Here is a 15,118-nt window from a genome sequence, read left to right as displayed (position 1 = left end):
TTAATCAGAGAATGCGCAAATGTGTAGACAGAAATGAAGTGCTTTGAGTACTTTGAAAGGAGGAAAGTGCTATACAGTACTAGTGAAATCTCATTTACCATTTGTATGTAGCTAAACAAATCAAACACGGTTTAGTTGTAGAAAAATCATCAAAGATGTGCAGTACTGCAGTTCTTCACAATACACTGCAAAACAACCACAGTATTATGCCTCCATATCCTCATGCGAAACCATGGAATCCTTACTGACTGCTTGAAAATATGCAACCATAGGAAGGAAGCATTCTGGCCTTGATAGAAGATAGACTGTCCTGGGTATTATGAGTCCCACAGTGTCTCTCTTAGTATTTCCACATTTTGCAGTCGCTAGTGGCAGGTGCAGAATGGAGCAAACAATGCAGAGGTGAGGTTTGGAGCCAGATACTGCCCTTCAAGTGTGGAGAAGCTAGCTTGTGCGGAATTTCAATGCTCTCCCTCATCCACTGTCACTCCCACTGCAACGATCACCCATCACCCCCCTCCCGCCATATCTGCCTTTCTTCATCCCCCAAGCCTTCACTTCTCTCTCCATCACCTGTCTTCCCCTTCTCGGTGCCCTTCTGTCTTGGTTTCCCTCCTATTTAAGTTCACACCTCACAGGTTTCCGCTTGTCTGTACGCTCTCTTGCCCTTCCTCAGGGGAGTGGCCGTTGTGACAAGTAGGATGGATGACAGACAGCTCCAGTTGGCCACCCAGTGATGAGTCCCACACTAGACTGAGACAAAGGGACACACTTGAAATCAGTGGGGAAGTGTCACAGTATTCACAACTAGTACATTCTGTACCATACACACTGTATCACTATTCTCACATGGGAATTGTTAATTCTGTGTTGCAAGGAGTGATAAACATAGCAACGGCTAACCAGCAGAGTAATCCGTGCAGCACATTCAATGGATTTATATTAGTGGTATCCAATGGCCTCTTTAAAATACTCTCATAGTGACAAGAGCTGCTTTGATTCACATAAATATGAATTAATCAGGGTGTAATTATGTCACCCCTAGTTGCATCATGTTGCACCATGCACTCCAGCCCCACTTGCACATTTTAAAATCAATTTACTCTTCTCTGGCCTACATTGATAGTTGAGGACGATGGAACAAAATGCTCACTGTGCGTCTTTGTGTTCCATTAGGATCCTTTCACAGCGGGAAAGAAAAACAATCTGAGCAAATCTTGAACCGCAATGCTGAGCTTAATAATCAGATCTGTTTTTTTTTTGTTCTTTTTTACAGACTCTAAGTGTTTTCTTTTTTTAAGCTGCAAAAAACGATCACAACAAGGACAACTAACAAAACAGCAAAACAGTTGAGAAATTATGGAATGAAGCCACAGGCTCCATGTTTCAAAAATGCGATGAATCGATTTTGATTCATTCGCCCGGATCAACACAGCATTTGGAGTTGGCTAAACCTTGTAATTAAAACAATGCAGTCAAATGCAGTTATCAAGGGTATCGATCGTCGCATCAGGTCCGTTTCATTTACAGTTTACAGCACAGCAGAACAACAGAAGTTACCCGAAGGCACTTTACAGATAAAGAAGGTCCAAACGCATGGCAAGCTACCAATTAAAGTTTATTTTGGAAACAGTGTTTCTGTCCTACTCCTCACAGCGGACGACGGGTGTGGCGGGACACTTCGAGGCCAGAGTGGAGTGATCACCACCCCCAATTACCCTGCTGAGTACAACAATAACGCTGACTGCACGTGGACCGTCCTGGCCGAGCCAGGAGACACTATCGCCCTGGTGTTCTCTGACTTTCATCTGGAGGATGACTACGACCTGCTGGAGGTCAGCGGTACCGAGGGCTCGTCGCAGTGGTGAGTAGTCAGCATGTTCTGCACAGAGCTTGAGCCGCGGGATGCTGTATGGTTTTCAAGTAGGCAGGGGTGAGAAGCTGTCGATTGAGTGGAATGGCGGCCATTTTTTGCCGGGAGATATCATTTCTGTGGGTGATATTGTAAACAATAAACAAACCAATCATTGCATATGGCATTCACAGCTTTCTCCCGTGATGGTGTTGCATGTGACTTAATATTTTAAAGTCTGTCACCCCACACACATGCAGTTATCCTTTCAATTAGTCAGTCTATGACAACTCACATGCTCAGCTCTAACGATGAAGAGGTAGGACATCATGTCAGCGTAGTCCTCTCGCCATCTGTGGCAGCTCCCACTCGCGATGACAACTCTCTCAGCACAGGAAGTAATTAGTGAGCTCAACACACAAGCATAAGCATGCAGATAGGAGAGGTATGTATGGATGCAACCAACAAACCATGCACAATATACAATATGTTCCAGGAGAGGGTATGCGTCAAGGATTAGGCCTATGTAAGGGATGAGCTGTTCTTTTCAACAAAGGCAAATATGTGGTTACATCAGGAAGAATGAATTGCGTCCGGTAAATACATTCAGTCATTTAGCATAAAGACTTCCTGGAACTAAGTGCGTTGACTCAGGACTGTTGAACTAAAGGGAACCGCACAATATGGAAGACACTTTGAATATCAACCTGCTTGAGTGAGAACTGAGTACTTCGCACACTCACTGAGATGGCAGCCCGTAATTCCTTTGCACATCCTACAACGTCATTGGCCTCTTGTCCCAGGCTTTGATTTGCTCTCTGTTGCTGTATGGGGAGGGGGACATTGAATCTGTACAGAATCAGTCATCACTGTGGCAGTTGGTGTAGTAGTACATCTGTGTAATTGCTTCACTGTCTGAAATGGAAAGTAGTGGGAGAAAAAGGGAGGAAATTGTAATACAGGGCACAGAGCAGACATATTTCCTCATTGTGTTTCATTCAATCGGGATGATAGTGGAATGTTCTACATTATATGTATTCTGGGCCATTCTACAGAAGGACCTCCATGATTATACTTGTATAATATTGCTTTACAAGATCCATTTGTACTTTGTAGTATCTTTATGATGCCCTTGTTGCGACGTCATTCAGTAAATAAGATATACACAGGGCAAACGGGTCCTAGGTTTCCCCATGTCTTTTTTTTTTGTTTTAATAGTCACCCACATTATGTATGTGACGGAACATTATAACGTACAAGATTGTCCAAACCAATACAGTTAAATGCTATTCTGTGGCAGGATAACCTCAACCACAGTCAATCACCATCGAGATTATGACTGTAATCAAGCAAGGATCGTAATGTGTACTCTGACGTACATCGTCGCAAAGTGCACAAGCCCACAATTTGATTGGCAGCCCTGCAGATTTAGGATTCTGAAATGGCAGCTAGAAAAGATAACCTTGAAAGCTGCCTTCAGAAGCAGGGATGCGCATGCTGATTAAAGATCACAAGTGGAAAGGTCTGGCAGAAAGAGAAACCAGATTCATCCTCCGCAAGGAATTACCTAAATAAGTCATGGCGTCAACACGTTGCTTAACAATTTCATTGCTCGCATCCACATTGATTTTCCCCACCCATCACAGGGAATGTGATGACGATTTAAATACCCAACACCCGGCAATTGTCAGACACTCATTTGACCGTTTGCCACTAAGTGTAACTCACATAAATGTGATTGTTTTTCTTGGGTGGCACTTCGTTCCGAAAACTCCTCCTAATGCACTTGCATTTCCCAGCAGTGCTTGAAATGCTAAAAGTAAGTGGCATCGAATTCTTGATTCTGTAAATAGCAATAAGAATGTGCTCAAGTCGAAAGTTAAGACTCCATTTCTTACATGACGATGTGGCTGAGAAAGACGATTTCCACTGATTGTGCTGAATATAAGATGGCTAATGGAGGAAATTCTCAAAAGTGAGCTTCAACTACTGAAGAGAAAATGACTACATGGCGCAAAGGTGCGTTGTGCAGGAAGGTAATTAAACTATGTCAAATGTGATCAAACGCTGAACACAGCGCCGCGTTGATCTGACAGATTGTACAGCGGTTGATGTCTTCAAATCTACTGCTGCTACTCACAACAACAATAGGCCGAGGAATTAGTTACAGCCCATCAGGACAGTCTACTTTGGCATTCACATTTGAACATATTTCAGAAAATCAGTCAGTCACTTGTTTTTATTCATCAGTATGTTTTTATGGAGGTAATGCATCTCAAGGTGGTTTTGCAGTGGACTTATTATTTTTTTTCTTCTGTGATTTTGTGAGTGTTGAGGCTCAAGGGTCTTGGGTTTTACTGCAGCTCAAACTCTCCATTTGCGTCAATCCAGTGCATATTCACTTTTGAGCATTACATTTAAATGCAGCAGGCATTCTTGCCCAAAGCTAACACTCACTGCCTGCCGCATATTCTTGTAATGTCCATCATGCAAAGCCACTAAAATAGTCTGGCATTCTATGTATAGTAAAAAAAAAAAAAAAAAAAAAAGCACAATGGCAGTTATTTTCAGCATTTCAATAAGACACCTGAGTATTGGTGCAGGAAACAGCGGATACTTGCCGCAGATGTGTCTAAATGGAGGCTTCTGTGTGGTAGGGGATTGGCTGTGCACTCTCTGGGTTAATGTTTGTTATGCTGTGACCTGTGCCTCATAACGCCGACTGGCGGGATTGGGAGCACTTTGCTTCAGAGCTTTGCTGGTAATTCACTGCAGCATCACAAGTCCAGTCACGTCTCCCAGGGCTTGACTGTGGCATTACCCCCGCTCCTGCACTCCCTCCACCACGTGCGAGTCATAAAACATTTGAGCGGATCGTTTTGTCTGATTGTCTAATGAAAGTCTATACATTTTCATTACATATTCTATAGTCATTTACCCTAAGTGGTGCTCTCAACATAAAAGCAAACGAATCATCCGAGTAAAAAGGGAACTAATAGTGAGTTGTGTTCAGTGCATTTGATAAAGTTTTGCAGACTGCAGTCACATTCTTTTTGATATTTATTCAAGATTTTTACTCATCTGAGCACAGTTTTAATTTCAAATTTAGTTTCACTGCTTCATTTTGCGTTACCGCGGCAGCAATTAGCATGGAAGCTGTGATGGGAGCCATTTCCCCATTTTCTATGTTTAGCCATCATGGGTGTGATAAGTTGCTGTTCGAACAGTTTTTTTTTTAAAGTTTCTATCAAACCTTTCAGACATTTATTCGAAAAGTATTTTATGCAACAAATCATCCAAAGTTTCAGGTTCCCTAGCTCTCCGCTTCCAACGGTATTTCTTTCAACTTTGCACAGGCGATATAAAGAAAAAAAAATAAAAGGCTGATGTTACCGATAATGGCGAGGGATGTCAAGGATCATTGCATCAAACATCCTCCAGTTTGTGCCGAGTTAAATATACACACTAGCTGTCAAAGATCTCATCTCACTGCATCTGAATCCCTTTCTATTCCCCGTTATCATACAATTATCTTTTTCTTCGTCTACCTCGACAGACTTACATACGCGCTGAATAGATTACGTTAGACCTTACAGAGTTGTTTGAAAGTCAAATGTTTCATTCACTGCCGACTTTGATATAATAACCTTCGAAGTAGGCATATTCGGACAGATGCTGTTGAGCACCAACTAATCAGACTAATATAATATTTATTGTGTCAGTCAGTTTTCTGTTATAGTAGAAAACCTTTGTTTCACCTTTTTAGTAATATTTTGCCGTTATAGTTCTAAAACTTGAGTTTAGCCTATCAGTCTGCGTCCGCGTAATGGATCAATAGCTGTCGTCACCAGTCTGCCAACCAATGCCCCTCCAAGCCTATGTGTCTGAGTAAAGATTTATTAGCAGCAGCTCTTGCTTGAAGACTCAATCTTCAACGTGTCATCAATCACAATGGTATCTCCAAAACCTTGTGCCTTGTTGCAGATTGGCTCATCTTAGACCTCCAACACTTTAATCCATCCTCCCTGTGTCTCATTGCTCATAGTAAAAACTGCGAGGTGATGTACTGAAGTGAAGTGTTGGATAGAGATCAAGGTTAGCAAAATGAGTCAAAGCCCCTTTGTGTATTCCATCAACTTTACAAAGTTGCTTGTTCTTGTTTCTCAAGACGAGGTCTTTTAGGCCACAACGGATGGGTAGGCGTGTAACTCCTGATTAGCATATATCATTAATTACTGTTGATCATTTGTGTTTTGTTAAGAAACAGCAGGAGCGGCAATTTATTCGACAATGTTTAGTCTAACGGGCAAACTAGCTCCCTGGAGGTGTGCTGCTTGGATAGCAATGTGCCAGTGTAAGCATGTCTAGCCATGTGTTACTGCACACCTTATTCCAGAGAGAGCAACAGAACATGCAGAGGTTAAAGGCAATGGGCCACATCGCTGCACCCTGACTGGGTGTCTCTTTGGTAGTGTTTACACGGCACCGCTGGGATCCAATCTGTCACTTTTAACAGTCCCTTGGATGGACTATGAGCTTATGAGCTGTACACACAAATAAAAGTTAAATGAAAGTACACATATACCGATGCCACGCAAATGACCGCTTTTGGGATTTTATTTTGTTATGTGTGCACAAATTTAACATAATCACAATTTTGTCATTGGACTTGAAATGGAATGTAGCTCAGGGCCCATCACTGTCCCACAGGGGTCAGTGCTGGGCCCTAAGTTTTTCATTTCATGCATAAAGGACATATGTAGGTCAAGAACTGGTTCGGCGGTTTACTCGCCTGGCTTCCTTGCAGGTAGCGCTCATTTAATTCCAACTCAGAGACGGTATTAAGTGAACATGAGTTGAATGGTTGTCTGTCTCTGTGCCTTGAGGATGGCAGGCGACCACTTCAGGGTTTAGTCTGCCTTTTGATTACCGGATGAAATTAGCTCCAGCTCCCCATGACCTTGAGGACCGGATAAGTGGTCCAGGAAAGGGATGATGGAATACTGAAACAGTGGATCACTTAGCAAACACACACAATCATACTGTACATATGTTCAAGACAACGTAGCCTACTTGCTGTTATTATTATCAACACACAATACTTCAGAGAACAATATGGGTGCAAAGTCATCTCTGTCAAGCTCTCAGTCATTGCAATTCAGAAATATGGAACAAAAGGTAGATTCAGGTTGAGGAACAAATACACTGCAATTAAAAGTATTGTATTGTAACTCTGTCTGTAGCAGATGATGAGTGCAGGAACACAATAATTAAAAGCACCCAGTTGAGGAGCAGATGAGGTAAACCTGCATTCCATTGTTTTACATCGTGTCAATCGTATTTTTTGTTGTGCGGCAAAGATGAATAATAGTTCATTGGAAATTCCCTTTCTGTCTTTTAGAGCAGACACATATGTGTTGAAATAAATGTTAACATGGTTTTGGTGTGGCCATGCTGCAGTAACAACAGAACATCATCTTGACACTTGCCACCCACTAGAGAGCACAAAGATGTCACTGTCTGATCCGGGTCACTGCTCCGCCACAGCAAATTCCACAAAAATGTTTTAGCCTCCTCTTTTCACAGTACAAAACACACACACACACACGCACACTCGCACACCCGAACACACACACACACGCACTCACCCGCACACCCCCCCACACACACACACGCACACACACAAAACATTAATCATAAGCACACAGCCATGTATAACTCATATAATACACAGTAGTATGTTTTCAGTTAAGCTATAACAGTGAAGGAGATGGAGCCTATCAATCTTAAACTGGTTCAACCTTATTGATGACACAGAAAATGAGTCCTGTCTGCCTTTTGGGTCTACATGACTCACATTGAATGGATCCTCCTACACAAGCTCACACCTGCCATTTTTTACTAAATAATACCAAAGGATGTCCTTTGCTGCTTGCCATTTTAAAAAATATTTTACATATTAATATTCTTCTGAACCACAGGACAGGATGCTAGTTGGGTATCCCGTGTGAATTGTGTGTGAAATCTTCCCACTCATCACTTTGTTTTTATTTGAGGTGACATTCAGGGCAACCTGAATATATTTACAGAGGAACCTTTATGAACTCGGGTGAACGTGCCTTGACCAGCAATTACCGGCGCTGCACGGTAATGTGCCTTCCATAAAAACTCTTTTCAACTGCATCAATAAAGGTGGGAAGCCCAAGGGTGACAGCTAGCAGTGACCCTCAGTGCAAAAGATAGCACATTTGTGCTTCTAGATGAGGGGTATCTTGATTTAAAATCAGTATTGTTTGGATAGTGGCGAAATGTTCTAATTGATAACTGTGTCAGTTATATGCATTAAGTATTAAGTAGTTAAAACGTGTGACGTTAGTGAGAAGCATAGTACGACATAACTTGTGCCGAAGTAAGAATCTCTCGGTCTGGTTGAATTTTTAATTATTAATTATTAATAATATTAATAATGAATAATTATTATGGCAGTTTCTACATTCAGATACTACATAAACCAAAATGTGCTTCATGTTAGGTTTTCCATTTCTAATTGTTTGTACACCCTGGCCCTCTTCACATTTGCAAAATGTGCTTGTGGTGGGAAGGATGATTAAAAAAGGGATTAGTTTGGTCTGGGACACACACAGGCAGAATTATTGCTGGCTAGCTCTTATCGTTTTTGTACATCAGTGTTGCTAATATCATGGCATTATTAGCTTGACTATCATGCTCCCAGACTGCGTGATAGCGGCGGATTATGGAAGGTGCTGCGTCCAGTGAACTGGGGCAAAGCTGTGTGATTTGTCATAGCATGGTTAATTAGTGCAATGTTTGCATAGATGATATGGATCGAGTTTTGAGCTCATCCTTTTGAGATGAGGCCAGTGCTGGATGTGCACCGCAGAAGGAAAGAATGTCCAAGCATGTAGCTGTGCATGTGAAATGGGATTTTTTTGTTTTGCCTAGTGGTGCAGGTAGGTTGGTTATGATTACATGGACAATATGATTTTAAACAGTGGTAACAAAATGGAGGGCTTTGTTTGATCAGTAATTGTCCTTGCATTCTTGTCTCTGTTAAAGTGTGCATATATATATACCAAAAACAGCTGAATGGAGTTTGTAATGTTATTTCGAGTGCGGCTATAATGAGGAAACAAATTAAATGCCGATTATGTATTAAGATTCTAGCAAGGTCAAGTAGTGTTTGTGCGGCAAAATCTCATTACCATGCCTCCTCATACTGTCAAATCTGATTGATCCCCCCTCCCCACCCCTCTTTAATGACACCAGTTGAGGATTTGACTCACGGGAATTTGACTGAAACTTGGTTTAGCAAACGCTTGTCATCTCGCTAGTTAGTCCCTGAGTGGATTGGTAAAGTGTACAACATGCTTATTCAAGCAAGAGTCTATTAATTATTGACATTTTAACAATACACTTGTGGGCTTTACACAGTAGCATTCAGCTGCTAAATGTGCCAAGCAAAAAAATGCCCCTGGTTAAAAAAAAAAAAAAAAAAAGTGAATTTTGCCATTAAGAGATTTCCATCCTTCCATTATCGATACCGCTTATCCTCACAAGGGTCGCGGGGCGTGCAGGAGCCTATCCCAGCTGTCTTCGGGCAGTAGGTGGGGGACACCCTGAACCTACTGCCCGAAGACAGCTGGGATAGGCTCCTGCACGCCCCGCGACCCTTGTGAGGATAAGCGGTATCGATAATGGATGGAGATATATATATATATATATATGTGTGTGTGTGTATGTATATATATTAGAATAATATATTATAAGATATAATATATAAGAGATAGAATATTATCTTATTTTAGAATAAGGACTGCTGGTATTTTCGTTCAGCCCGTTAAGTGTCTGATATGGTAACAGAATGGCAAGGGCTTTTGAGTATTAGCACTTGACGACTGCTTGATCAGGGAATGGGTCATTTGGATGCAAATATCATTCCAAAAGTGGAACTGTGCCTTGTGAAACGAATGTTTGCTCTTGTGGATTCAATGGGTCTCAACAAAATTTAATTAAACTATAGTTTGAAGGAATTCAAGTCAGCACGGGGTTAAATACCAGCAGAAAAAAAAATCACACACATAAAAAAAACAGGTGTTTTACTTTAATAAAGCCGTCAATCTCTTTCAAAGCACTTTGCATACACATGCACTGCAATAAATCAGCCATGAGCAAAGTGCACGTGATGCACAAAATTATTTTAGCACTCCGGAATCATACACCATGAAATTAGTAAACTACAACACAGTGTGTTCTTATTTGAAGACACACTAACATAAAACAGCTTCTTATGTCAAATGTTCTATTTTTAGGAGGCTTCATGTAAGTAAATATATATATATATATATATATATATATATATATATATATATATATATATATATATATATATATATATATATATATATATATATATATATATATATATATATATATACACATGCATACGTATATATTTATGTATATATATATATTTATGTATATATATATATATATATATATATATATATATATATATATATATATATATATATATATATATATATATATATATATATATATATATATATATATGACTCTGGAATAAAACTTTAGAAGGAATAGCGGGACAGGGTTCACCTTGCATGAGACATAACATTAAGAAGTATACAATTTAAATTTCCAGAATGCAATTGCATTTAGAACAGCTCTGGTCACTTTGTCAAACCTTTACACACTGATGAGTTATATGCACTTAATTACTGCTTCAATGTGTGCTACTGACCCTTATTTGAAAAGTGTTCAAAAATCAACCTTGACTTGCATTTAGCCCCGGAAAACTGAGCTATACGCGCCCCTTGACGCCTTATTCTTCTTGTTGGAAATGTTAGGATACAGTAATGATCTTAAATGTGTTGCCGCAAACACTCGAGAGGTGAGCACATGTGATGACTAGCAAACATAACGTCTCAGTCACAGCTACTGAAATCACATTCACTGTGGAAAGCAGTCATACTTTATTCCATGAGACTCGGTTGGCCTTAAGGCATCAAATGCAGCAGTGCATTTTTTCTCTACCATTTAGAAACAAATGTTGTACAAGCTGTGCTTGGTTGGAGTCTTTGAAAGGGTTAATGTTACTCTATAAATTGCATTGCTGGAGTTGCTGCAAAGATCAGTGTGTTTTCACAGGACTCCAGTAGTCTAGCTGTAAATTCTTCAAAAGCAATATATCATGTTCATAACGTCACTGCTCTGTACTTTCGACAATCGTGTGCCGCTGTTCTTATCCGAGCTTTTGAGCAACGATGCACTAAACAAAACAGTCAGTCCTGCTGTTTTCCATTCTATATGCTGTGCCTCAAAACGCTATACTTTTACATTATTTGAAAGCATGAAATACAATTCCTGCTCTTATGATTGTATAGTAATTCTTCCTTGGTGTTGTTTGCTTGACTTAACTGCTGTGTTGCAAGAGAAAATAAACTTGGATATGCTTGAGTCAGTGCACACTCGCATCATCGTCATATTTAACAGTGCTTGACTTGATGTTGTGTGATAATTCTATTCTGAGGCAGTGTAGCAGCGCTAACTAAGAATTCATCCTGGCACAAAGATTTAAGATGCCAGAGCAATAAGGTTTTTCTATCGTCTGTATCAACTCACACCTACAGTGAGCAGAAGCGGTGGTTATATCATAGTTATGGGGTGGGTGAAAGGTCAGTACTGACTCAGGCAACACGGAAAGACTCCTAATTGGATGTTTTTTTTCTTTTTTTTTCTCATGACAAATTGCTCACAGTCATGGATGTTGTGAAACAGGACATACTGGATATTGTACACTCTTTATCTTACCACTGCTAGTGTTTTTTTTTTCGTCTTATTAATTTATTTTCTTTGATTGATGACTTTCTTCTTCCCATTGGGTAGAGCAATAAGAAATAAATGCTAATACAAAACTTGAAATAGATGGATAAAATACATAACCACAAAAGTCCAACACAATCCCATGTTATCTATCTGAAATTATTTTTGGTCTGTGTGAATTGAAGGTTAATGGAACAAAAAGTGGGGTCTTTTAGGCAAGGATGAAAGTTCACACTCTGTAATGAAAAAAGAATGGGCTATTTCCACTATCTTCAAGGTTGAATTCTACTTGGCCTGTTTGAGATTTTGTATTTTAGTATGGTAAAGCTCTACTTTTGACTGTCGTGAACATTAGCGTTAGAATCGATATTTATTCAAGGGATTATCTTTAGTATTTTGGTCATACTAATTTAGGCCTGTGCTAGTTACAATTTCCACAGTGAGCAATAAAACTAATCAGACCCCTCTGAAAATGTCATTGCATAACACTGAAAGAAAGCATGGGTCAGAATAAATCATTGGAATGAATTGTGGAGAGTAATGGCCAGATGCAAAAGGACAAATCCGTCTCAGTAAAAACTAACTGTGAAAGTCAGACAAAGGGCCAGTGTAGATAACACAGCTAAGGGTTTGTCTATCTTTGTGCGCTACATACACTTTTCTGTTAATGCTTTCAGGGTGAAAGTGAATGCATGAACAATAGCAGCGTTTTGTCAGTGGCCCATACACCAATTAAACTGCAACTACATTGTTCTCCCATGGACATGGGTGGACAGCATTGGATCATAGAGATGTTGAGGTGTTAGAAGCGGATGCTGCGATCATGGCACTTCTCAATACCTGGCTGCTTCATTTGCCATGGATCGCCTCGTCTTTGGTGTGGTTTCTCTTGCATCACAGCACTTTGTGACCTAAGTCTTCTGATGGTGCCGTCTGTGTTGCAAAGGTCTCTTGTCACATCTATCCTTAAACCTTCAGTGAGATCAGTTGAAACTGAAATGCATGAAATGGCCTGCATCGAGAAAGGCCCAGACTCATTTAAATGAAATGAAGATCACATACCCCTTCTGCTGTTTTATTTCCCCTTATGATGATGCTATGTGCTGGGGAGGTTTTTTTTTTCAGATTCCACACTGTGCCCCCCATAAGATCATAGTTTCAGGGTTGCTTTTTTTCTCCCCCTTCTTCCTACCGCTTGTTTTCCATTTGTTTGCCGCCTGTTGACCTGGCAGCCTTTCCATTCTGTCTCCCTCGGTTGGTGTCATTCACTCCTCATGTTTCTTGGATGGGCTGAAACTGTGAAATGAATTTTGTTGCTCTGTACTTAAGTTTGATTTCCATTCCATCTTATACCTTCTCTCAAAAATCCTCTTAAGGACTGCGGGCAGTTGAAAAGGGGCTGACTTCAGGAGAAAGAACAACTACACCCCTGACTTGTCACCAGTCAATCACTGGGCACATATGCAGACAACCTTTTACACCCATGTTCACAAGGTCACTGGGTCGAAACTGAACTTATGCTGCCTGCATGGAAGAGTGATAGTGAATTGGTTCACTTAAAAAGACCAAATGGGGATGCTAAAATTTCAACCAAAATGTTCAGTGTGTATGCTTTTTAAATTATACCACATGCCGTATAATAGTTGCTCCTGTCCTCAGGTGAGTTACTGTGAATACTTGTGCATACAAAGCTGTAGATTGGGTTACCATTGAGAGCGAAAGCTTCTTTTCAATACAACACAAGCTTTTGACTTACCTTTATATCATGGCTCTGCTCTACAATCACGCAATAGCAGTTTTATTGAGGATTTAAGTTACTGAAGGTCACAGAAAATAGTCACTCAGTGCATTGAAATGTTTTATATTTTATGCTTTCATATTGGTAGGCTACTTGCTTCAAAAGTTACATGATTTCATCACTGAGATTTCTCCAGCTCCCACTCTAAACTTGACTTCAAAATTATGCAATATGAACACGATTTAGCCCACATGCATTTAATAGTTTCTTGTATGAACCACCCCCCACGCTCCCAAGTTTGGTGACAATCAGCTTACTGGTTACTGACTAATTCTGCTAACAGTGGGTTGACGGGCGGTTAAGCAGAAAACCAGACAATAGGCCAGCAAAAGCGCACTGTCTTCTTGGCGTAGGTGAAGAGAGCCTGAGTGGGAGCCAGCCTAAAATCACATCAGTTCCTCTGGGCAAGTTGTTGTCTTTGAATCCACATCTGAGAGGCACAAATATAAGATACTGATATGGTTTAAAGAGTGTAAATGATCCCTTTGTGTCCCTGTGAAGAAGACTGCTGCACTAGATCAGCTCCAGTGAATAAAATACTTAAATGCATTAAACATTGTAGTTAGAAGTGGACATGTTGGCATAATTTATTGATTGAATGTGTTTTAAACTGCTACTTTATGTGCATCAATTTCAAATTTGTTGTCGTATTCTACCCACTTAGTTTAATGTATTTATAGGCTGGCTAGGAATGTGTTGTCGCAAGACCAATTGAAATACTAAAATGCAGAGCTGGGCATTCCGTACCAGGGACGGAATGGTCCGTCTGTTTTTTGTGGACGGTCGGACGAGAACTCTTTTAAAAAGGATGGACTAAGCAATGACGTAGATAGGACGGAACAAAAAACAATAGTATTTTGTTATTACACAATCTTAAATATTCTTGTAATGTCCCCTGGCTTGCGCCGCGTCATCTTCATCCTCATCTTCATTATCATCTTCATCATCACACCCGCCGATGGCGTCGGCGGGTACGGACCGACGGAACGTAAGGACGGAAGCGCTTTAAAAGGTTAAGGACGTACGGGGTCGGAGGACGATAATTTTTTTGAATAAGGATGGAGGGACTAAAATGGCTATGAAGAGGACTGCAGGAACATTTGCGTTATACCAGCAGTTATGTGTATGTGATTTAGAAAATAACTAAAACTTGCGGGTTATATCCCATATAAATCGCCAAATTATGTCTGACTATGGAGAATGAAAATGTTCAATTATAAGCACTTTCGGGCGATAAAAGTGTCTGAAATTGATTATGGCTTCACTTATTTTCACACACCCTGCAGATTGACGCCAACTGTCGTGGAGAAAAGAAGACCATCTTGTTTCATTGATGAAACATGCAGGATGAATAATAGCCCTTGAAAAGTAATGTTGATTGTTTAACTGGTGACCATTACGTTTTAAAATGCTCACACCTGAAGTTAATTAGCTTCCTTCATGCATTATTTTGACCTTTATATAGTGTTGTACCGTTTTAATGTGTTGGCTTCCTTGTCAGGGCTTATTCTCTAAAAGGGAAAGTTCTGACTCGGCACTATTTGCCCATTATAAAAAGTGCACATGAGCAGATTGTATGGCAACAGTTTTATATGCCATTTAGT

The 15,118-nt window shown here is 40.3% G+C and overlaps 1 protein-coding gene across 2 annotated transcripts in view; it reads left to right on the top strand.

Moving 5' to 3' along the window:
- csmd2 (CUB and Sushi multiple domains 2) overlaps nt 1-15,118 on the top strand; it is a 142,682-nt gene that overhangs the window by 45,629 nt on the left and 81,935 nt on the right. For both annotated transcript variants that reach the window (XR_015082016.1, XM_086013933.1), the window contains exon 5: nt 1,657-1,864. Coding sequence is in view for 1 of the 2 variants with exons in the window: in XM_086013933.1 (XP_085870059.1) it covers nt 1,657-1,864 (208 nt within the window). In the remaining variant the exon portion in view is untranslated. The remainder of the gene's footprint in view (nt 1-1,656; nt 1,865-15,118) is intronic.

The sequence above is a fragment of the Filicampus tigris genome, chromosome 18, assembly GCF_054856515.1.
Source record: "Filicampus tigris isolate MCC_2025a chromosome 18, RoL_Ftig_1.0, whole genome shotgun sequence".
Taxonomy (NCBI): Eukaryota; Metazoa; Chordata; class Actinopteri; order Syngnathiformes; family Syngnathidae; genus Filicampus; species Filicampus tigris.
Note: the sequence above shows the minus strand (reverse complement) of the source record. Positions and strands in the feature narration are given on the sequence as shown.